General features: G+C 42.2%; 1 protein-coding gene across 1 annotated transcript; it reads left to right on the forward strand.

Annotated features, from left to right (window-relative positions):
• The first annotated feature begins 2,451 nt into the window (after window positions 1–2,451).
• GAS1 (growth arrest specific 1) lies at window positions 2,452–5,593 on the forward strand. The gene has a single exon (XM_033236904.1). It carries the CDS (start codon window positions 3,172–3,174, stop codon window positions 4,216–4,218), a length of 1,047 nt encoding a protein of 348 aa, XP_033092795.1. The 5' UTR covers window positions 2,452–3,171; the 3' UTR covers window positions 4,219–5,593.
• The last annotated feature ends 19,425 nt before the right edge of the window (window positions 5,594–25,018 follow it).

Below are 25,018 nucleotides of genomic sequence, written 5' to 3' on the forward strand. Positions count from 1 at the left end.
TGAAATATCAAAGAAGCTGAGGACTGAGAAGTGACCATCGGGTCGAGTAAGGTTTTGGTCACTAGTGACTCTACATAATCCAATGTAACTCAATTATGTAGCGTGAATCGAGGGGAGAACAGAAGAGTGGGAAAAATGAGTAAAAGCAAGGTTTTCAAGTTTTCATGAAAATGGGATAGCTACTGAGTAGGGACGTGGAGTCTAGAAGATTTTACTATTTTTTTTTAAGATAGGAGACAGTATAGCCTGTTGTGGTGAATGGAAATGACACAACAAAAAAGTGGGCTGCGAACCCCTCAGGCTTGCAATGCTAACGCTGTGTGACTGGGATGCAGAGGTCCCCAGAGCAGGCAGAGGTCTTGGGTCTCCCTTAAACCCCACTGAGAGCTGTATCAAGGCCAAAATGGGGCAAGTTTTACCAAAAACACAACAGCACTGAAAAAAAACATGTTCACTTCGAGAGCAGTGGTTCTCCAAGTTTGAGCAGCATTCCCTGAGAAAGTGTTAGAAATGCATATTCTTGGGACCCACCAGTCCAACTGAATCAGAAACTCCAAAAACTAGGGATCTGAGTTTTCTGATACGTGCTAAGGTTTGGGTCCCACTATTCTAAAGGAACTCAACAACAATTCAAGCAAAGATGAAACTGAGTGCTGACTTTGTTCCTTATGGGCCTAAAATAACAAAGCTTTAAAGACGAGGGGCTTTTTCAATTGTCTAATTGGCTTCGAACCTTATCTATGAGGGATCCCAGACACAGAGAGGGTGTCTGAGTTGTCCAAGTCCTCCAGGCAGGACTGAAAAGACAACTCCAAACAACAGAAAGAAAAAAAAAAGAGAGAGAGAGAGAGTCAGGGATATGGTTGTTTTGATGTGCCATGAAGTTGCAGGCTTTCTGTATTTTTTTAGTATCGATGTATACTATTTTTGTCTACTACGACTCAAGTGAGAGCAAGACGGTCCGCCTTACCTCAGTCTGGCTCTTTTAAGGTTGGATTTTGGTACTGCAGAGGCGCAGCTTCCCACGGCAGACCCAGCGCCTCTAAGGAACAGGAGGATTTCCCACGGCCGGAGGAATCTCCTAGTGCTGGGCCTCCGGCTGTGACTTTTGCCGTTTCAAATTCACTTGGCCTCTAGGGAGAGGCGGACAGCCCGACGCTGAGCGCGTCGGAGCCCCGGCTCCCTCTGTTTCTGGAGAGGAGATTTAGCCTTAATTTTTGTGACAGATGGAGTTGATAGTCTCTCCACGGAAAGGGGAAGAAAAAAGCGCCAGTTTTTGACAGGCCGCAGACGCCCGCTGCCTCTGGTGGCCGAAGGCTGCGTTGCGCCCCAGTTAAGGTAGCTCGGTAACTCCCGCGCCGAGACCACAGAAGTTTCCTCTGCAGGGCAGCCTCCCTTAAATGTAGTGATGGGCTGAAACTTACACTTTAATATAAACCTTTGGTGCTTGCCCATTTATCTTCTTCTTCTGTCTTGTGACTGCGGCCAGGTGGTACTTGCTCAACATTTCTGAATATTTTTAATGCTATTTAAATTCTTTCATTACTGCACGTGTTGCAAGCTTATCTTCCTAAGAAATTATTTCGGTTGATTGGATTTCGGTCTTGCAATTTGAAAACGATGCCTGGCGCACGGGCGGTACCTGCCAGATGGCCTAACTGGGACTCGGGGGTGGGGGAGGGTTGTAAGCATCTCATCAACATCTCCCTAATAAAGTGTGTGCTTCTTTCTTGTATGCTTCTTTAAAAAAGTTTCAGTCTCATATTTTCTCTCTGCATTCTCCCCCTCACCTCTGTGGTGATAGAGACCCAAAGACAGGGAGCCTGGAAGATAAACTGAGTTCTGAATCCAGTCGAAAGCACAGATGGGGGCCAGCGAGAATTAATAAAACTACAAAAAAAAAAAAAAAAGCAAGAAAAAGAAAAAAGAACCAAACAAAAAAGGCCAGTGCCTGAGCCGGATGCAAACAGCTGCCCTTAAGCCCTGCCCGCTGGTTCAGTGCGCTAGCTAGGGCTGCATATCCGAGCCTCCTTAAGAGTAGGAGGAGCTCCCGGCCTCCGTCAAGCTCCCTAAGCCTTTCCTTTCAAGCCCTGAATGCCTGAATGTGAGCTGCCCACCACCCTCCCGCCCTCCCCCACTCCGCAACCCCACTCCAGCGGCTCGTAAAAAAAAAAAAAAAAAAAAACTTTCAACAACAACAGGCAGGACCAATAGCATCTCGAAAAGCCGGGAAAGGGGGCCGAGCAAAGGGCGAAAAAGAGTGGAGAAAGGAGAAAGCGGGCAAGCTCGGAGCGCGCGGGGCCGGGGCTCGGCGAGCCGGAGGAGCGTTGCTAATGTTTTTGTTTGTTTGCTTTTCCATGCATGCATAATGAGGGGGCACCGCGGCACCACGCGGGGGCTCCCGGCCCACTTTTGTATTTAAAGCCTCGCTGCTAACGAGTCTGCAGCCGGGCTCAGCGGATCCGCTCCCCGGGCTCCTGGTCACCCGAGAAGCCGCCGCCGAGTGAAGCCAGGGAGCCGCTCTCCGGCACCGCCGACTTTCTTGTTCTCCCCGCGCCTCCCGGAAAGAGCTCCCCGGAGCTCGGCAGAGGCCGTGGTTGCCGCGGGCGAAGGGGGAGGGGACGCGGGGCCGCCGGGCCGCGGGAAGGCGGGCAGCGCGCGGACGCCGAGCCAGGAAGCGGCGCGATGCGAGAGACCGCGGCAGCAGTGGCGGCTGCGCGGCGCTGAGCCCGGGAGGAAGGAGCGCCGCGGCCACAGTGCGAGTAGCCGGCGCGGGGACAGCCGGCCGCACAACGGATCTGCAGGCGCGGAGCAAAATGCACCCGCCGCGCCGCGCGGTCCTGCAGCCCCGCTACGGCCCCGCGGCCCGCACCCCCCCGGGGCGACAGTGAGCCTCTCCCGCCACCACCGGGGGCCGAGCGGAGGGCTCTCGGGTGGGAGAGCGGGACCAGATCTCGGCAGCTGTTCATTTCCAGGAAGCTACCGCAGCCGGAGCGAACGGGGACCTTCTGCCACCAGCGGGGCATCAGCCAGCGGCGCGCATGGATTTATGAAGACACTCATGCAAGAAGTGGGCAGGACTTGGACAAACTTTTCCACCGGCTCCGCGTCCGCCGCTCCCCGCGCCTCGTCTCCTTTCCCCTCCTCTCCCGGCGGCCGCCGCTGCCCGCGATGGTGGCCGCGCTGCTGGGCGGCGGCGGCGAGGCCCGCGGGGGGACCGTGCGGGGCGCCTGGTTGTGCCTGATGGCGCTGCTGCAGCTGCTGGGCTCGGCGCCGCCGGGCTCGGGGCTGGCGCACGGCCGCCGCCTCATCTGCTGGCAGGCGCTGCTGCAGTGCCAGGGGGAGCCGGAGTGCAGCTACGCCTACAACCAGTACGCCGAGGCGTGCGCGCCGGTGCTGGCGCAGCACGGCGGGGGCGACGCGCCCGGGGCCGCTGCCGCCGCCGCTGCAGCTTTCCCGGCCTCGGCCGCCTCCTTTTCGTCGCGTTGGCGGTGCCCGAGCCACTGCATCTCGGCCCTCATTCAGCTCAACCACACGCGCCGCGGGCCCGCCCTGGAGGACTGTGACTGCGCGCAGGACGAGAACTGCAAGTCCACCAAGCGCGCCATTGAGCCGTGCCTGCCCCGGACGAGCGGCGGCGGCGCAGGCGGCCCCGGCGCGGGCGGGGTCATGGGCTGCACCGAGGCCCGGCGGCGCTGCGACCGCGACAGCCGCTGCAACCTGGCGCTGAGCCGCTACCTGACCTACTGCGGCAAGGTCTTCAACGGGCTGCGCTGCACGGACGAATGCCGCACCGTCATTGAGGACATGCTGGCTATGCCCAAGGCAGCACTGCTCAACGACTGCGTGTGCGACGGCCTGGAGCGACCCATCTGCGAGTCGGTCAAGGAGAACATGGCCCGCTTGTGCTTCGGCGCCGAGCTGGGCAATGGCCCGGGCAGCAGCGGCTCGGACGGGGGCCTGGACGACTACTATGATGAGGACTACGATGACGAGCAGCGCCCCGGGGGCGCGGGTGGTGAGCAGCCGCTGGACGACGACGACGGCGTCCCGCACCCACCGCGCCCGGGCAGCGGCGCTGCTGCAGCGGGCGGCCGCGGGGACCTACCCTATGGGCCCGGGCGCAGGAGCAGTGGCGGCGGCGGCCGCTCGGCGCCCCGGGGCGCCTGGACCCCACTTGCCTCCATCTTGCTGCTGCTGCTCGGGCTGCTCTTTTAGGCCTCGCGCCCCCCGCCGTTGGCTGCGGGAGAGCCTGCGTCCCGCTCCCGTGCTTGCCTCGCCCCCGCGCCGGGGCACCTGTGGCTTGGGGACAGATAGAGGGGATGGTTGGGGATACTTCCCAAAACTTTTTCAAGTCAACTTGGTGTAGCCGGTCCCCCCCGCCACGACTCTGGGCACTTCCCCTGAAGCTCCTCTCCCGAGCTTGACTTCTTGGACCTCCTCCCCCGCCCCAATTCCAAGCTGCAGAAACTCCCGACTTGTCTGCCGCTCGGAAACCTAGCTGCAGTGTTCAGGACCTCCCGGAGGAAGCGGGCATATAGGGGACATAACAGTAGTCCTGGACTCGAAAGGGAAGGTGCTGACCAGTGGGGCCTTAGCAATTGGAAGGGATGGGAAGGAGGAATTATATTTGCAAAGGGGCTGCCTATTAGCATATTTCCTTTGAGGGGGAAAAGAAGTACCAGTATCGACTTTTATAGATTGTGGCCAGTGAGGACGTTAGAATCCTATGTAAACAGAAAAGGCCCACTTACCGATTCATTCTTTCACTGTTTGTTTCAGCGCCCAGAATTCTCAGTGACGTGGGGGTGGGGGTGGGCGGCGATTGCCTTAGAGGGAACCCCTAAATTGGTTTTGGATAAGTTTGAGCCTTTGACCTTAATTTCATTGCTACCACTCTGATCTCTTAGCACATTTCTTAGGATTAAGGGTCAAAAAATGCTGATCTAAGGGGTTGCCATGGTGTTGAGCAATGCAACTTTTTATTTAAAAAAGCTCTGCACTGCCATCTATGAAAGCCTCTTCATGATGTTTGTTTTTTTGCCATTTTTGTTCTTTACATCAAGAAATTGTATGTTTAAATATGCGGAGAATGTATATTGCCTCTGCTCCTATCAGGGTTGCTAAACCCTGGTACATCGTATATAAAATGTATTAAAACTGGGGTTTGTTACCAGTTGCTGTACTTTGTATATAGAATTTTTATAAATTGTATGCTTCAGAAATAATTTATTTTTAAAAAGAAATTAAAAGTTTTAAACTCACATCCATATTACACCTTTCCCCCCTGAAATGTATAGAATCCATTTGTCACCAGGAATCCAAACCCACGGTCCATTGTGAAGTGTGCTATATTTAGAACAGTCTTAAAATGTACAGTGTATTTTATAGAATTGAAGTTAACATTCTTATTTTCAAGAGAATTTATGGACGTTGTAGAAATGTACAAATGCATTTCCAAACTGCCTTAAACATTGTATTTTTATAGACATTGTTTTTTAAAAATCCTAAGTTTTTAAATAACTATGGATTTGTGTATTTTTTGGTTGTTTTATTAAAACGTGTACATCAGTAAAGAGTTTTAAACAATGAATATGGTGTAGTTACTTTCCAGAGTTACATTGTGGTTAACCCAATAATGGGTGAGGAAGGGGGCTGAGGGAGCACTGAGAATCTATCAACCATCAACTGAAATGCAAATACAGTACAAGACAAGAAATGCAGGGTATTATTTCTGCCTTTAATTTAATGAACAATTAGACATCTGTAAATGAGGCAGCCAAAAATATCTAATTGGCCTCTCTATTGGTGTTTGCGTTTGTGGAGAGAATTCACAAAATAGTGTCTCCTGTACATAATTTGAGGATAACTCAGACATCATGTTGCCCCGCCTCCCCCTTTTCCCCTGAGACCTCCCCTTTCTGTATCCCCCTTCCCATCACCCCTTACCCCCAAGAGTATCCTCTCTGGCTGCTAGCCATTCTCAATCAAACATGCCAATAACATCTGTTACCAATAGGTTTTAGGAAGCTTGCAAGACTCAATACTTCAAAGTCATTTTCACACTTTTGGTGAAAAAGCACAAAATTTTGTTGCAAAACATTCAGACCAGCAAAAGCAAACACACAGGGGAAAGGAACAATCACCAGAACTTGTAATATTGTTGTGAGGAGTTGTTTAGCAGTGGCTGAAGGCTGGGTTCCTGCCAGAGCTACTGATCTACACTCAAACGCCCTTAGATAAATAATTACACTCTTAAGCTGTGTCGAGTGCTGATACACTTGACCTTGTAAATAGAAATGTTTGCAGTAGGAATAAACTCCGGCATTGGAAAATCTTTTAAACATTAACACAAAAGAGAGCGCTCTGTCCTCTGGGGATTTGAGCCTGAACCTCGCCAAGCTAGGCACTTGCAAGGGGGAAAAAAAGTTTATTTATCTTCTATTCCTGGTGTTTATTTAAAGCTTTTCATTTTAAACGCGGTGATTGGAAGGCAAGTCAGGAGTTTAAAAGTCACCACAAATAAACTTTGTCTGAGGGGTCGACAGATTAGCAAGATCTGGTGTCTCTTTATTTGATATTAACATGTGCTGAAAAAACATAACCAGATTTCTCTGCTGCCTAAAGTAATTAACAAAGCTATGCCCCCATTCTGACTTCCTCCTACCCACTCCCACCCCCCTACTTTCAAGGTTTCTTGTGCCTCTAACTCGCTCTTTTCTCAGCTTTTATGGAGGTTTTCAAGACACTTCTTGGTGCACCTAAAACCACAATTTCTATATGTATAGTATTAGAAAGTCTAAGATAGCTGTAGTGTCAGACTTAAGCCCAGGAGAGTGGTGTGTGGTTGGAATCTCCAGTCACCTGAATGGTTGAGTAAACATATTGTTAAAACAAAGCTGAGAGCGTTGTTTCTTTGGGAAGTGAACAAAGAGTATTCCCAGAGACTTGTAAATGAAATCAGCTTTCTTTACAAAACGACAAGTTAGCAGTGCTCCCGCGTTTGTCCTTAAATATATTTAAATCATCTCCATCTCATGTTATTTTAACACATTCTTGACTAAAAGTTAAGTCTTTGTCCCAGTAAAAGGCCCAGTTTTCCCCAGTAAGAAGTAAAAGGCATTAGCACTAGAAAAGGCCTGATAATTAACTGCTACAATAAACTCACAACTTGATTTTACAGGGTCCTGTCAAAAGCATCTGCCTGGAATAAATCAACACAACTCGCTCTTGGGGAGAGAGGACACGAGGCTTTATGCTTTCTTCCTTGAAGAAAGTGAACATTGATTGGTGGTCCATTTTAATTTAAACAATTATACACTGGAGCCCAGGAGTCCTCTGGTACCCCTACAGACCTAGCAGAGGTTGTTGAGATGTTAGGACCCTTCGGCTAGTGGTTATGAGATTGCATATTGCCATCTGCTTCTAAGCAGAAAGGATTTTTACAGATGTTGACATCTGTAATATCTCACGCTCTCTGGGGAGCCTTTTGGAAGTTTGGACATTTGGCAATCTCGAATGTCCCATGGAGAATGGCTGGAAGTCCCATTAATGAGAGAAAAGGTATCTCTGGCTTTTCCTGAGGATTCTCAAAAAGCATCATCCTTCTAACAGAACTCTGCCAGGGTGAGAGGAGCTCCTTCTCGATTTCGTGTAAAAGCATGAGTCCTCACGGCCTTTCCCATTTCCCCAGTTAGCAGGTTTGAATTCTCAGTGACAGTTTATTTGTCTTTGCAGGCACTTCAATGACAAATGTTTAAGGGAGTGTGGGACAATGGTCGAGAACAAGGAGGCAGTTCATTGAACTGACAGTGACCATACAGTAAATAGAAGAAGGTTCAGGCTTCACTGCTCACCCGAGCACACAGCAACGCTTTTGTATATAATCACAATGGACATAACATAAGGTCTCTGTTTATTTTAAACAATATATAGCGATGTACGGGAGCAATACACATATGTAAAGTGGAAACATGTCTGTAGGGAAATAAGTTCTTCTACTAAGTAGCAGGACTTCTCTGTACTTGGACAGCAACCCCACAAATGTCTAGAAGGATGGACATAGTTCCTAGCCCTGATCGCCACAAATTTAAGGGACCACCAGGTTCTAACACATCTAGGGTGTACCGCCATTCTCCAGATGGGTGGGTGAAGACAGAATCTTTCCGTCTCTTTGCCTTGAAGAGTCAGGAGAACCCTCAGGAGAATGAGCTTTCTCTCTTCCTTGCCACCGTCTGTATTCACACCCTCACCCCATCCCAGCAATGTTACAGAGCATCAAATACAAGCAGATCCCCAAAACACCATGAGGGCTTTCAGAAACCTCAAACACTGTATTAAAATTTTTTCTACTTTCAAAGTCTTCTACTTTGGCTTTGCATTGTTAGTTTGTTGAGTTCATTGTGGAGGCTCTCTAACAAAATAACCTCATGTATCTCTTTTCAACCCATAAAAAAGAAAAGCCTGCGTTATTTGTGTTTTGACCTCTTACACCAAGGGACATCAGAAATCTTGCCAGTTGACCCTGTTTCTCCCAGCTACTCAAAGCAAGGTTGTGGGAGGGCATCAGGTTGCAAATGCCTTGTGGCCAGTGTAGTTAAGGAGGGTTGAGTCTCCAGTGGGTCTCGCTGCCTTGTGAGTGAAGTACAGTTGGACTTTACTGTAATCTGTTTGAGAGATTGCCTCCGGAAGACAGTGGAAAAGGTTCACCCTTGACTATCTGAATGACATAAGTCACGTGCTATTAGCATAAATACCTTCCTTCTAAGCATCAATTTAATCAATTTCTTAAATAACAGAATGATCTACTACAAAATAGTGGACTGTATACACTATATTTTGGCACAAAGATGGTCATTCTCCCACTAGTAACCAGGGGCTCTAAATAAATGATTTCAACAATGTTTTATTAAAGGACGACAAGAGCCCTCGAGCTGCATTAATCGGGGAGAAGTCGAGTGGCACTTTTGTTATGGAAATGTTAAGCACATAATAGCACTGCCAAACAATGTGCAGCCACTTCATTCTTTCAGCCATGCTGACACCTCTTAAAGAGGAACTGCAGGGAAGGATGTGGGAAAGATTTGCTTTCCGAGGAAGCTTTCAGCTAATATTTTGGAGGACTACCTTCAAACCCTGTGTAATATGCATGCAAGGGGAGCCAGAGGGCTGCTGAGATGCAGAAAGTGTTTTCTCCACTTATTTCAGGAGCATGGGTTCTATAATAAAATCACATGTCTATGTTTTTGATACGGCATTCACCAAAACAATGCTTTACTGATTTTGTTGTCCTAAGAGTTCAATTTTATAAAGTTGATCAAAGCAAAGACAGCTACTCTCAATGGTGCTGGTATATACTGTAGTTATCTATAGCATGTTCTTCTTAAGCAAACAGATAGCATCTACACAATATTGTCAAGGACACCTTCAATCTGTAATAAAAAATAAAATGCTATTATAGACAGCCTTGTGTTCTCTGGTTATCAATATGTGTCCTTACAAGTTTATCTTTTATTTAAATGTTATAAGTGCTATAGGATATCTACGAGTTCTTGGATACCAGAATGGGGTAAATACCACAGCTAAATCTGATTGTATATTTTATTCCTGATTAGATGTTACTAAGCATCAAAATGAGGAACAATTTCAGTGAGATTTGAGGTCTTTGTCATAGACATTTCTTTTAGAAAAATGCCAGTCTTTAATTTTGTGTTTTAATCCATGTCACTTCTTACCTGCCAGTTAGTTTCGCTGATGTGGAGCATCCTTCTGTAACAAACATTGAAGTGAGTTTTGCAGTGACTAAAACCTATGTCCATAATCCTGAAGAGGTGCTGGAGGGTATAAAAAGAGTTCCAGAGGCATTTCCTGAGGGAGTGCCATGTGCGGGGATATCTATGTGAATATGATATAGTCACGTCCATGGACAAGCTGACACTCAGGATGAGGAGCTAGACACACATAGAAACTTTTTATATGACATGGCAAGCATAGAAGGGGATCACAGCACAATGCTAGGTTTAAGGAAAGCTTCTTGGAGAAGGTGACATTGAAGGTAAATCTAAAGACAGGCATGGAAGGTAGCCAAGAGAAAGGTGGAGAAGGCCATTATATTAGAGGTAATAAAAGAGAGAACTTCCATTGAATTAAACGTAAGAGCTTAATTAAGCAAAGAACACTTCGCAAATCGGTCAGCCTCTGAGCCACAGTGGTGGATACTCCAGCACAGCCACGTGCTGAAAGAAGATTTATGGACAGAAAAAGGAAAGTTACATACAGAAAACAGAAGTGAGGGACAGAAACAGCTGGATTGGTTACAGCTCAGTGTTTGTCTTATTTAAACACCGTTCAAACAGTTGGCTATATTGGATTGGCCAAAACTTGGTGATTGGCAGAAGAGTAAGCTACGGTCTGTTCACATCTCCACTTGTTATGGTTCACAATGTACAAGGAAACATTTAGACTGAACTTAAAATATGTAAGGAGGCAGCATTAGGCTAAACGATTTAACAGGGAGAACAGCATGACCAAAGGCATGGAGGGATGTTATCAGCACAGTGCTGTGCATGAGACCACCTGCTCCCACCAAAGTAGAAAGTAGCAGGGGCCTGAAAGAAGGGTTCATGCCAATTCATGGAAGCCTTGAAGGACATGCTAGGCATAGAATTTACCCCACACAATGTGCAAGATTGGGAATCTTTGAGTGTTCCCAGCTGAAAGCTCGAAGGTTCACCTTTTGCACAGAGTTCATGTTAGTTGTAAGGGAAAAAGACCAGAGATGAGAGAACAGTTCGGAGGCTACTGCATGGCCCGGTGAACAAAGGCCAGGGAGGGAACTTGAGGAGTGTCAGTGAAGGGGAGGAAGAAGTCAGGTTCAAGACACCACAATTGGTCAAATATGGGGCGTTCAGGGAGGGAAGAGGCCAAGATGACTGCTGGGTTTCTGGCTTCGGTAACCAGTGGATGATGTCACCTTTGATCCTAGAGGAAGAAAGATCAAGGATCTTGATGGTGGGAGAGCAAGTGATGTGTGAGGACCTACAGGACACCCCGTTGGCGGTGCACTTCAGAGAACCAGCCACAGGCCTGAAGTTCAGGCAGAAGTCAGCCTTGCATCGTGGTCATTGTGAAAACTGAGGGAGAAAGATGTGCAGTGGGCAGAGGAAGGCGTGCCCAGAGAGCACTCCCAGCAGGGAGGAAAGAAAGTCAGAGGTGTCTGAGGAAAGCAGGAACAAGGAATAATAATAACATGTCTGGGCATGTACACCTAAATATCAAAATGCTTAAGGGGCCAATACTATAAGCAAAGCTTAGAAAGCAAGATGAATTCACTGAATTTCTAAGAAAACGTAAGTGATCAAAATATTATTCATTTGAACAATAATAGTAATCATAATGGTAATCACAACTAATTCCAGGAAACTTAAAATGACCAAGTTACACCATTACATTCAAATAATAGTAATAGTCAATCATTGTTCACATTAAATGATTATTATTTACCATTACAATGCTGAGCACACAATATGTATCACATTATTTCATCATTACTACATCTTTATGAATAATATTTGTTATTTTTATTGTTATTTTTGTTATTACAACCACTTTAAAAATGAGGGAACAGATGCTTAAATGACTTGACCATAGTCATTCAATGAGAAAGTTGGTGAATATAAAATGTAGATCTGTTTGCATCAAGAGGTTGTGATCATAACTTTAATACCTTGCTGATTCTCAAAATGTAAAAAGCCTGAAGAATCCAAGAACATTTGAAATACTGGGCAAAATTCAAATAACTTTTTCTTTTCTTTCTTTTTTTTTTTTTTTTTTTTTTGAGACAAGGTCTCACTCTGTCACCCAACCTGGAGTGCAGTGATGTAATCCTGACTCGCTGCAGACTCAGCCTCCCAGGCTCAAGCAAGCAATCCTCTCACCTCAGCCTCCTGAGTAGCTGAAACTACAGAGGTACACCACCACGCCCAACTAAATTGTTTAAATTTTTTGTAGAGATGGAGTCTCACTATGTTGCCCAGGCTTGTTTTGAACTCCTAGGATCAAACAACCCTCTGGCCTTGGCCTCCCAAATTGTTGGGATCACAGGCATGAGCCACGACATCTGGCTCCAGTGACTTTTTCTAATCATCTGTCTATGAGAGCAAATGTGCCTTAATGTTAGCAGTCAGCGATGTAATTGTGAGTCATTATTATTTTCTTCCTTATAGATTTAAATGTTCTCTAAATCTCGTCAATGAATATATGTTATCCTGCTTTCACAATGAAAATGTTTTTAAAATATTATTCAGAACCATGAAGAAGAAACAGCAGAGTGTGGATTCAGTCCCTGTGGGTGCTAACCTACCCCTGACAACCATTACCTATACTCCAGAGGAATGGGCCCTCGTTTTCCCTTATTTGCTTAGTAGACTTCAGATTCATGAAGAAGAAGTTCGTTCATAAAATAATACAGACTCTAAAACTGTTCTACATGAAAAATATATGAAATAAATCATAACACAAGAGTGTTAGAGTGAGAAGACTTGATAAATTGTTAACTCGTTCATTCAATCAATATTTATTGAGCACCACTTACTATGGGCTAAGCACCATGCTGGGCTCTAGGGATACAACAGTGAACCAAATAGTAAACTTTCCTGCTATCTATGAGTATAGCTCAACACTAGAAACCTGCTTTTCAGAACCCCCTCTCTTGTCTTCTGTAACAAGACCATTCTTCCTCTACTAAAGAATGATTGTACCTTTCTTTTTTTTCTCTACACCTGTTCATTAAACATTTTGTTTATCTTCTCTTTCTCAAAATATATTCACGCCTTGCAGATATTTGTGGGAAAATATTAGCTCTCATATAGATGTTAATCTTCTGGGTTTTTAAAAACGCATTTTATGAGTGGAAGACTTAAGTCCTATAATATTTCAGTATATTTAAAAAGTGTATGAAAGTACAGCTGTCTTATTCTAGGGAAGTTCTGATAGAAAAGCTAAGCCAAAAATTGTTATGGCACTTTCAGGGCTAAATTATGCCCTGATTCTTGACATGTAATAAAATGAAAACATACTGTTATATTCTAGAAGGACAAGTTATTTATACTAACTAAATTAATCATAACATTTCACATTGCATATTATTTTAAAAATAATTATTAGTAAGTTCTAGAAACAAATAGACTCATATTTCATGTAAATTGCCAAATGGGGTCCTTGCTGACTGTCTCCTTTTCTCTATTTCACAAAATCCAGCCTATTGAAACCAATAGTATTTTAAGACAAAACAAAAGGAAAAAAAACCTGCCAATATTTAGCTTACTGCCAGGAAATTCGTGATTTTATTATTTGGCCTCTGCTGCATAATAGACCACCCCAAAACTTCATAGCTTAAAGTTTTTAGTCATTCTTTTGATCCCAATTTTGGATCTCCTTTGTTTGGATCAGTAATTTCGGCTGGGCTCAGCAAAGCAATAACCTTGACCTTTTCCTGGCTAATTTGGCTTTAGTTAGCTGCCAGGTCAGGATAGGGAGGGTTGGTTCCTGGTGGCCTCATTCACATGTCTGGCAATTGGCAGGGTTGACAGTGACAACTGGACCACATGTCTCACATCTAGCAAGGTAACCCAAGTTTCTTATCGTGGCACCTACAGTTCAAAAACAGCAAGAGAGGGAAAGCCCAGTTTGCAAGAACTTTTTTTTTTTTTTTTTTTTGAGACAGAGTCTCTTCCTGTTGCCAGGCTGGAGTGCAGTGGCACAATCTCAGGTTACTGCAACTTCCGCCTCCCGGGTTCAAGCGATTCTTCTTCCTCAGTCTCCCAAGTAGTTGGGACTATAGGCGCACGCCATCATGCCTGGCTAATTTTTGTGTTTTTAGTAGAGACGGAGTTTCACCATATTGGCCAGGCTGGTCCTGAACTCCTGACCTTGTGATCCGCTCGCCTCGGCCTCCCAAAGTGCTGGGATTACAGGCGTGAGCCACTGCGCCCGTCCTGCAAGAACTTTTTAAGCTTCCACTCGCAACACATTTGCAAGCATCTATATAAAATTCACATGACCAAGCCCAGCTTCAAGGGGTGGAGAAATAGACTCCATCTCTCGGTGGGAAGACAGGCAGCAGCTTTGCATAGAGGTGAGAGTTTGGGAATGTTAAGAATTATCACATCCGTTCTGTAAATGATCTTCTACAACAATGAATCATTTTCCCTGGGTTCTGTTCCCACATCTTCTGTTGGCATGATAGGAAGAAAGAGTAGTAAGAAAGTAGTTTATTGTTTTGGTTTTCAGAATTTATAGAATTTCAGAGCCAAAAAGCCAGAAAGGACCTGAAATACCGATCTACTATTTTATTCACCAAAGACTTGCATTGATTTGGTTTCTAGTAGGATCTGCTTTTACATCAAAACATTTCACATAATGCTGCATCGTTTGCTTTCCAGGAGAGTTTTAGAATCAGCTTGTGAAGTTTAGTTTTAAAAACTGTTATTGAGATTTTGATTGGAATTGGATGTGATTTACAGATCAATATGGAGACAATTGGCAACTTGATAATAGTGAGTCTTTCCATTTTTCCAGTTAAATACTATAGTGATCTAAAAACAGGTCTTGCTGAAGGTTTTTTATCTTTTTAAAATTCAGGTCTTATTTCTTCTTAGATTTATTCCTAGGTATTTTGTAGTTTCTGCTAGATTATTACTATTATTACACTATTTTATTATTACATGGAGTATAGGCCGGGCACAGTGGCTCACGTCTGTAATCCCAGCACTTCGGGTCTACTGAAAATACAAAATACATTAGCCGGGTGTGGTGGTGGGCACCTGTAATCTCAGCTACTTGGGAGGCTGAGGCAGGAGAATCACTTGAACCTGGGAGGCGGAGGGTGCAGTGAGCCGAGATCGTCCCATTGCACTCCAGCCTGGGCAACAAGAGCAAAACTCCATCTCAAACAAACAAACAAAAATTGAGTACGTAGGAAACTATTGGTTTTTATACATTGATGTTGTGTCTAAATACTTGGCTGAACTCTTATGAGCTCTAACTATTGGCAGTAGACTCTCTTTGATTTCCTAGACATAAATATAATAATGTTTTCTATCTAGGAAATGGTAAACCTTAAAAGTTTAATTGTAAGGTACACTCTGAAACCATATCAATAAACATGTCATAATCTGTTACATTAAGTTATATTGTTCTATCTTGTACTGTTAATGGATCATTCATTCATGCATGATTTTGTAACATCATGCCTCAATCTTTTGAAATATATTTGTCACTGAATTATGAAGATTTTCCAAGTGTTGACACATTTAATCTCATAATAGTAAATAAATCACATTTGTTAACATCCCCACTGATTCCAGCATATAATTCTCTCTTGAAAGATGTCAATCTCATAGTATAGGATAAAAGTTTTTTCTGAAGTTCTAATTTTTCCATGAATTTCACATTTTTACTATTGACAACAAGTTCTGTTATTTTCCTTAAATTGTGTTTGTTTTTGATAAATATTTGTCAAATATCCAAGTGTGAAAAACTTAATTTCCCTTACAGTTATTTTTTGCAGTCTCTTCAAGTAAAAATGTTGTTCCATGAAAAAAAAGTGGCTAATTCTATTTGTAACTCAACCACAAGCTTTTTTCTTGAGAAAAACATTGTATGCATACTTCCCATTTAATCATCAAAATATTAATTATGTATATGCAAGGGTTGAGATCAGATAAAATTGTTAGTACTTTATTAAGGTTATTCTTAGGTGAAACTGTCAATTTTTTGTGTGTGCAAATACATAGCAGGGAAGAATACTGGTACAGTGTGGTGCAATTTCCTTTGTGCTAATTCACAGTGAGTTTTAACCACCATTGCTTTTGCTCCATCAGTGCAAACAAATGTCAGTGGTGCAAAAGGAAAATTGAAATTTGGGATTATTTAACCTCATGGTCTCCCTGAAAGAAGCTTAGGAATCCTCCAGAAATCTATACACTACACTTCGAAAACAGCCGATATATTTTTACTTTTTAATATTTATAATATTTATGTCACATAATTACTTTTCATGTCTTATTGTTGTAGCTAGGATTTCCACTTAAATAGGAGGGTATGATAGTGGCTATTCTTGTATGCTGACTCCAGGGATGGTTACACTTGTAATGTTTTTTATTATGATGCTGGGTATAGATTTCTAGTTTAAGCTTTATCAAGTTAAGGAATTTTCTTTTCAGTTTTTTTTTTTGTTTATTGGTCTATTGTGAAATTCTATTCTTTTTGTTTCTTTTTTTTTTTTTTCTTTTTGAAGCATGGTCTTGCTGTGCCCTGCAGGCTGGAATGCAGTGACTCAATCACAGCTTACTGCAGCTTCCATCTCCCAGGCTCAAGTGATCCTCCTGCCTCTGTCTCCTGAGTAGCTGGAACCACAGGCACGTGCTGCCATGCCTGGCCAATTTTTTTTTATTTTTAGTTGAGATGAAGTCTCCCTGTGTTGGCCAGGCTGGTCTCAAATTACTAGGTTCAAGCTATCCTCCCACCTCAACCTCCCAAAATGCTAGGATTACAGATGTGAGCCACTGCACCTCGCCCTGTTCTTGAGCTATTGTTGGTGATCTATATTTTCTTTTCTTTTCTTTCTTTCTTTCTTTTTTTTGTCTGAGACGGAGTCTTGCTCTGTCGCCCAGGCTGGAGTGCAGTGGCCAGATCTCAGCTCACTGCAAGCTCCGCCTCCCGGGTTCACGCCATTCTCCTGCCTCAGCCTCCCAAGTACCTGGGACTACAGGCGCCCGCCACCTCGCCTGGCTAGTTTTTTTGCATTTTTTAGTAGAGACGGGGTTTCACCGTGTTAGCCAGGATGGTCTCGATCTCCTGACCTCGTGATCCGCCCGTCTCGGCCTCCCAAAGTGCTGGGATTACAGGGTTGAGCCACTGGGCCCGGCCTGGTGATCTATATTTTCATAAAATAAAATCATTTTAGGTTTCCAATATATTATTATTACATTGTGGAAGATATTCTCTTTCAGTTTTAAAAATTTTCTGATTCTGTGTTTATGTCTTCCTTCTTTTTTAAGCTTCTATGTACTTTCTTTCTTTGGAAGTTTTGCTTATAGTATTGGTCTTTACTCTTCTTTTTTTTGAGACAGAGTCTCGCTGCGAGGCCCAGGCTGGAGTACAGTGGCACAATCTCGGCTCACTGCAAACTCCGCCTCCTGGGTTCAAGTGATTCTCCTGCTCCAGACTCCTGAGTAGCTGGTACTACAGGTGCTCGCCACCGTGCCCAGCTAATTGTTTTGTGACTTTAGTAGAGACAGGGTTTCACCATATTGGCTAGGCTGGTCTCGAACTCCTGACCGCAAATGATCTGCCCGCTTTGACCTCCCAAAGTGCTGGGATTACAGGCATGAGCCACCGTGTCCAGCCTATTGGTCCTTTCAAATACCAAGTTTTTAGTTTCATCTATCAAACATATTCTATGATTGCTTGTTTCTTATCTTGATAATTTCTGCTGTACCATTCTTGACTGCATTTTTCTACTTTATGTTTCTGTTCTTTTCCTGGGTTCCTCAGCTAAATGTTTAGCTTATTTATTTTCATTTTTTCATATGCTCTAACAAGTTCATTTCTAAATGCTAGTTTTCCTTTGTGCAATTTTTGGGTTACAGGTTTTGGTGTGCTATTTCCTTATTATAATTTATTTGCAAAGAGTACATACTTCCTATTTTGATTGTCTCTTTAGCCTCAGAATTATCTATAATTTTGTAGGTATTATTTTCTCATTTTACAGCATTTTTGATTAATGAGCCCAGCCTAATAATTTCTGCTGTATGCAACTTCATGTTATTTAATGTATGGCTGTTAATATGATAAAATGTTAAATTTATATTAGGTGTATTAAAAAGAAATGTGTAATCTCTGATTTTGTCTGAGTTCTTCTTTACAATAGTGTATTAAATTACTCATCTTAATTCTCTGTATTTCTTTTTCTGTTATTTTCTTTAGGACATATGTTAACATTTCCTGTCATACTATGGATCCATCAGGTTTTCCTCTTATTTCTGTCAGATTTTATGTACATATTTTGAAGGTATAATGTTAAATGCATTTAGGTACATGACTTTTATCTTTACGAAAGAATATATTTTGTAACAATATGAACCTTAACTTTGCCCTTTTAATAATGTTTGCCTTTATTTTATTTTGTGTAAGAATGTCACACCGGGGCTGGGTGCGGTGGCTCACGCCGGTAATCCCAGAACTTTGGGAGGCCAATGGACAGATCACCTGAGTTCAAGACCAGCCTGGCCAACATGATGAAACCCTGCCTCTACTAAAAATACAAAAATTAGCCAAGCTTGGTGGTGTGTGCCTGTAATCCCAGCTACTAGGGAGGTTGAGGCAGGAGAGTCTCTTGAACCCAGGAGGCAGAGGTTGCAGTTCACTGAGATCACACCACTGCACTCCAGCCTGGGAGCAAGGCTCCTTCTCAAAAAAAAATTTTTTTTTAATTAAAAAAAAAAGTATATATAATATATATTGCACCTGCTTTTATTTTGTTAACTGTTTTTTGAAGAAACTTCACTTCGCTTTTTCTTTGTAGAGGGTAATATGCACACATTAAAAATTTTAAAGATGCAGTTAATGAAAAATAAGACACTAAAAAACACCCATAATAATAACACCTATAGATAATCTAAGTACATTTACATGTAACCTTTTGACCTTTTCTATATATTTAAATTAAAATTAAAATGTACATTCTACTTTATAAGTTGTGTCATCATACTCAGAAGCCCTCTAATACCACTTTAGGGAGTGGTAGCTTTTTAAATATCTTCCTCTTTGTATTAGTCCCTTTTCACGCTGCTGATAAAGACATACCCAAGACTGAGCAATTTAAAAAAGAAAGGTTTAATGGACTTACAGTTCGTTGGGGTGGGGAAGCCTCACAATCATGGCAGAAGGTGAAAGGCATGTCTCACATGGCAGCAGACAAGAGAAGAGAGAGCTTGTGCAGGGAAACTCCCATTTTTAAAACCATCAGATCTCGTGAGACCCATTCACTATCATGAGAACAACATGGGAAAGACCTGTCCCCATGATTCAATCATCACCTGCTGCGTCCCTCCCACAACATGTGGGAATTATGGGAGATACAAGATGAGATTTGGGTGGGGACACAGAGCCAAACCATAATCACTCTTCAATCCATCTATCTTCTTGCAATTTAGGTCCTGTAATGAGCACATAGTTGGTTAGTATGAATTTTCTTTGATTGATTGGTACCATTTTTTAAAATCCAACGGAGCTTTTTATCTCTTCATAGCAATTCAAAAACTATTTATATTTACTGGTTACTGGTTTGTTTTGATACATTCTCACCATTTTACTTTATGTTTTAAATTTGCCATGCTTTCATGGTTTTTTTTTTTTTTTTTTTCAAAAATCTCCCGTTGATAGCCTTTGTTGGATTGACTATGTATGCTTGTTGCTGTTTTATTCATTTTTAATTCTAATTTTTGTGGGTACATAGTAGGTGTATATATTTATAGGGCACATAAGATTTTTTTTTTTTGAGACAGAGTCTCGCTATAGGCATGCAACATATAATAATTACATCATGGAAAATTTATCCCTTGTGTTACAAACAATCCAGTTATACTCTTTTAGTTATTTTTAAATGTACAGTGAAATTATTACTGGCTATAGTCATCCTGTTGTGCTATCAAATACTAGATTTTATTCATTTTTTCTAACTTTTTTTGTATGTATTAACCATCCCCTTCTCCCCGGTCCCCTCCCACTACCTTTCCCTGTTTCTGATAACCATCCTTCTACTCTATATCTTCAAGAGTTCAATTATTTTGATTTGTAGATACCACAAATAAGTGAGAACATATAATATTTGCCTTTCTGTGCCTGGATTATTTCACTTAGCATAATGACCTCCAGTTCCATCCATATTATTGTAAATTACCAGATATCATTCTTTTTATGGCTGAATAGTACTCCATTGTGTATATGCACCACATTCTCTCTACCCATTCATCTGTTGATGGACACTTACGTTGCTTCCAAATCTTACCTGCTGTGAAAAGTGCTGCAACAAATGTGAGAGTGCAGATATCTCTTCAATATACTCATTTCCTTTATTTTGGGTATATATCAATCAGTAGGATTTCTAGATCAAATGGTAGCTCTATTTTTAGTTTTTTGAGGAACCTCTGAACTGTTTTCCATAGTGGTTGTACTAATTTACATACCCACCGACAGTGTATGAAGGTTCCATTTTCTCCACATCCTCACCAGCATTTGTTATTGCCTGTCTTTTGCATATGAGCCAGTTTAACTGGGGTGGGATGATATCTCATTACAGTTTTGATTTGCATTTCTTTGACGATCAATCATGTTGAGTATCTTTTCACATGACTGCTTGTCATTTGTATATCTTCTTTGAGAAAGGTCTATTTAAATCTTTTGCCCATTTTTTGATTATTAGATTTTTTCCTGTAGAGTTGTTTGAGCTTCTTATATCTTCTGGTTATTAATACTTTGTCAGATGAATAGTTTGTGAATATTTTCTCCTAGTCTGTGTGTTGTCTCTTCACTTTGTTGATTGTTTCCTTTGCTGTGCAGAAGCTTTTTTGTATTATTTATTTATTTTTTATTTTTTGAGATGGAATCTCTCTTTCTCTTGCCCAGGCTGGAGTGCAGTGGTGCAATCACGGCTCACTGCAACCTCTGCCTCCCGGGCTCAAGTGATGCTCCCACCTCAGCCTCCTGAGTAACTGGGATTATGGCATGTGCCACCACGCCTGGCTAATTTTTGTATTTTTAGTAGAGACAGGGTTTCACCATGTTGACCAGCCTGGTCTCAAACTCATGACCTCAGGTGATCTGCCTGCCTTGGCCTCCCAAAGTTCTGGAATTACAGGTGTGAGCCACTGCGCCAGGCCAGAAGCTTTTTTAACTTGATATGATTGCAGTTGTTCATGTTCGCTTTGGTTGCTTGTGCTTGTGGGATATTACTTAAGAAATTTTTTGCTGCCGTTGCTTTTGGTGTTTTAGACATGAAGTCCTTGCCCATGCCTATGTCCTGAATGGTACTACCTAGATTTTCTTCTAGGGTTTTTATGGTATTAGGTCTAACATTTAAGTCTCTAATCCATCTTGAATTAATTTTCGTATAAGGGGTAAGGAAAGGATCCAGTTTCAGCTTTCTACTTATGGCTAGCCAATTTTCCCAGCACCATTTATTAAATAGGGAATCCTTTCCCCATTTCTTGTTTCTCTCAGGTTTGTCAAAGATCAGATGGCTGTAGATGTGTGGTATTATTTCTGAGGACTCTGTTCTGTTCCATTGGTCTATATCTCTGTTGCAGCTGGAAACCATCATTCTTAGCAAACTATCACAAGAAGAGAAAACCAAACACCGCATGTTCTCACTCATAGGTGGGAACTGAACAATGAGATCACTTGGACTCGGGAAGGGGAACATCACACACTGGGGCCTATCATGGGGAGGGGGGAGGAGGGAGGGATTGCATTGGGGAGTTATACATGATATAAACGTCATGCACATGTACCCTAGAACTTAAAGTATAATAAAAAAAAAAAAAGCAGAGAAAATGTTATATAAATATAAAAAATGTTATATAAATTTAAAAAAAAAAAAAAAAAAAGAAATTTTTGCCCAGATCAATGTCCTGGAGAGTTTCCCCAATGATTTCTTGCAATAGTTTCATAGTTTGAGATCTCAGATTTAAGTCTTAAATCCATTTATTTGATTTTTGTTTATGGTAAGAAATAGGGGTCTAGTTTTCTTTTTATAATTAATTAATTTTTTTTTGGAGTCAGAGTCTCGCTCTGTCACTGAGGCTACAGTGCAAGTGGTGCGATCTCAGCTCACTGCAACCTCTGCCTCCTGGGTTCAAGGGATTCTCAAGCCTCAGCCTCCCGAGTAGCTGGGATTACAGGTGCCTACTATTATGCCCTGATAATTTTTGTATTTTTTGTAGAGACAGAGTTTCACCATGTTTGCCAGGCTGGTCTCAAACTCCTGACCTCAAATGATCCACGGCATCAGCCTCCCAACGTGCTAGAATTACAGGCGTGAGCCACTGTACCCAACCTCATTTCATTCTTCTGAATATGGATATCCAGTTTTCCCAGCACAATTTATTGAAGAGGCTGTCTTTTCCCCAATGTATGTTCTTGGCACCTTTGTCAAAAATGAGTTCACTGTAGGTGTGTGGATTCTGAACTGGGTTATTTATTCTGTTCCATTGTTCTATGTGTCTGTTTTTATACCAGTGCCATGCAATTTTGGTTATTATAACTCTATAGCATAATTTGAAATCAGGTAATGTGATTCCTCCAGTTTTGTTCTTTCTGCTTAGGATAATTTTGGCTATTCTGGGTCTTTTGTGGCTCCATATAAATTTTAGGGTTTTTTTTTTTTCTGTGAAGAATGTCATTGGTATTTTGAAAGAGATTTCATTGAATCTGTAGATTGCTTTGAGTAGTATGGACATTTAAATATTGATTCTTCCAATCCATGAACAAGGAATATCCTTCCACTTTTTTGTGTCCTCTTCAATTTTTTTCATCAGTGTTTTATAGTTTTCTTTATAGAGATCTTTCACTTCCATAGTTAATTCCTAGGCATTTACTTTTATTAGTGCTATCAAGATTAGTTTTTAAGTTTCTTTTTCAGATTGTTCACTGTTGGCATATAGAAATGCTACTGAGTTTTCTAGGTTGATTTTGTATCCTGCAATTTTATCAAATTTGTTTATCAGCTCTAACAGTTTTATGGTGGAGTCTTCAGGTTTTTCTGAATATATAATAAGATCATACCATCTGCAAAGATAATTTGACTCCTTCATTTCTAATTTGGATGTCCTTTATTTCTTTCTCTTATCTGATTGCTCTAGTGGAACTTCCAGCACTATGTTGAATAGCAGTGGTCAAAGTGGGCATCCTGTCGTATTCCAGATCTTGCAGGAAAGGCTTTCAGTTTTCCCCCTTCAGCATGATCATAGCTGTGGATCTGTAATATATAGCTTTCATTATGTTGAGGATGTTTGTGGCTGTTTTGTCTCACCTTCCCCTTTTCCCCAATTATTTGAAGTCATAAATTATACTTCTATTTTGTCTAGTGTTATCTTAAAACTTAGCCCATATATTTAACTATTACTTTCTCTCAATGTCTAAGGGCTGGAAAGTTTCATATCTTCCTCCTAAAGAAAACAGCAACTTTTCCTAAGCCTTCTCCTTTTACCGTCCTCACCATTTCCTACAAATTGTTTGTCTTGTTAGGCTATTCATATTTTTTGCAATCCATCTTTACTTGGAATTAACAATACATGTTACTGCTTTCTTCGTGAAGAACAGCAAAAACAGAAGTATTTAAACATATCTACCTTAATAATTGCTATGAGAATTTGAGATAAAAGGAAAGGAAGAAAACTTATTTTACCAGGTGGAACCAAAGTCCCTTTTAGGGAAAAAATAGACCGTTCAGGAAGAACCTCGATAAGTCATTGGATAGTAGCATGGAAGGGAGGCTCCAGAATAGAAAGGTTGACTGGAGAACACAATGAGATAATTCAAGTGCTTTTTGTAAGTAAACAATAATTTGTGGTGGAGAAATCAGAAGAGAGAAGAGAAGGGCATGAGAGAGGAGAGTAATATAGGACATAGCAACATGACCAGACACAGAAACCTAAGGTGACTTACAGAGAATGAGTACTATCTACTCTTCTCTTTAAATTATCTGCTGCTTAAAATTTATATGTGTATCCTTTGCTATCATCTATGAACTCTAATAAAAATATACCACACATCACTACCCCTTACTGAATGTTCCTGATTTTTGCAAGTGACTGAAGAATGTGGTTCCCTAGACAAAGAAAAAGCTTTGTCTCACTGTGGGCTAGTGCTGGAGTGGACATAAAGAGATCCACAATGCAGGGGGAAAATAAGAGTATAAGAAAAGCCGAATGGCTGGGCCTGGTGGCTCATGCTTATCATCCCAGCACTTTGGGAGGCAAAGACGGGAGGATTGCTTGAGTTCAGGAGTTCAATACCAACCTGCACAACACAGCGAGGCCCTGTCTCTACAAAAATAAATAAATAAATAAATAATGAGCTGGATGTGGTGGTGTGTACCTGTAGTCCCAGCTACTTGGGAGGCTGAGGTGGGAGGATGGCTTGTGCCTGGGTGGTTCAGGCTACCGTGAGCTGTAATTGCACCACTGCACTCCAGCCTGTGTGACAGAAAGAGGCCCTGTCTCCAAAAGAAAAAGAAAAGCAGAAAATTAGATTCAGAGGGGACTAGAGAAAAAAAAAACAAAATGATACCCTGAGAATTCACCAGATGCTTGGGGAAAGCACGAGACTCCATACAATTCCAAGAATGAAAGTTCAAACTGCTCTTACTTATATCTTAATGTGCAGGAACATGGGGCAGATGGTCAGTGAACAGTAGTAGTTACTATGAATATGAAATTGAGATGATGATCTTCAGGTAAAATGTGCACCTCATGAGTGCATACTATGAAGTTCATCCTCTGCACCAGAAAGGCCCAATCAAATGTGAGGTGCTATTGTGATTAGTGGATCCATAAATTATGTGACGCTAGTCTAGGGTTAGAGTCATCTCAAAGGTACCGGGTCCTGAGAACATCTCTTCTTCACCTTTTGACACAAACACTTTCCACTGGGAAGGGGTGACAAAGGCAGCTTTCATTAGTGATAAAGTTTCAAGGGTCTGTATGTGTTAGTCCCATATTTAGCCTTATTTACTGATTCTCATTTTAAATATTCATTTCTAACTTAAGGTTATACAAAACATCCCAGAGCCAAGCCAGATCTTCTGGAATAGATTCTTTTTTGCCAAGTAAATGCATTCCAGACATGCCATCTGACTTTAATTTGTTTGTAATGTTTCTCCCAGGAAGCAAACATGCTTGGTCTTAAGTGAGGCTTTAGTCCTTTCAAGCTATTCATTCAACCAATATTCATTAAG

Source organism: Trachypithecus francoisi, unplaced genomic scaffold (assembly GCF_009764315.1).
Source record: "Trachypithecus francoisi isolate TF-2019V2 unplaced genomic scaffold, Tfra_2.0 Lachesis_group16, whole genome shotgun sequence".
Classification (NCBI taxonomy): domain Eukaryota; kingdom Metazoa; phylum Chordata; class Mammalia; order Primates; family Cercopithecidae; genus Trachypithecus; species Trachypithecus francoisi.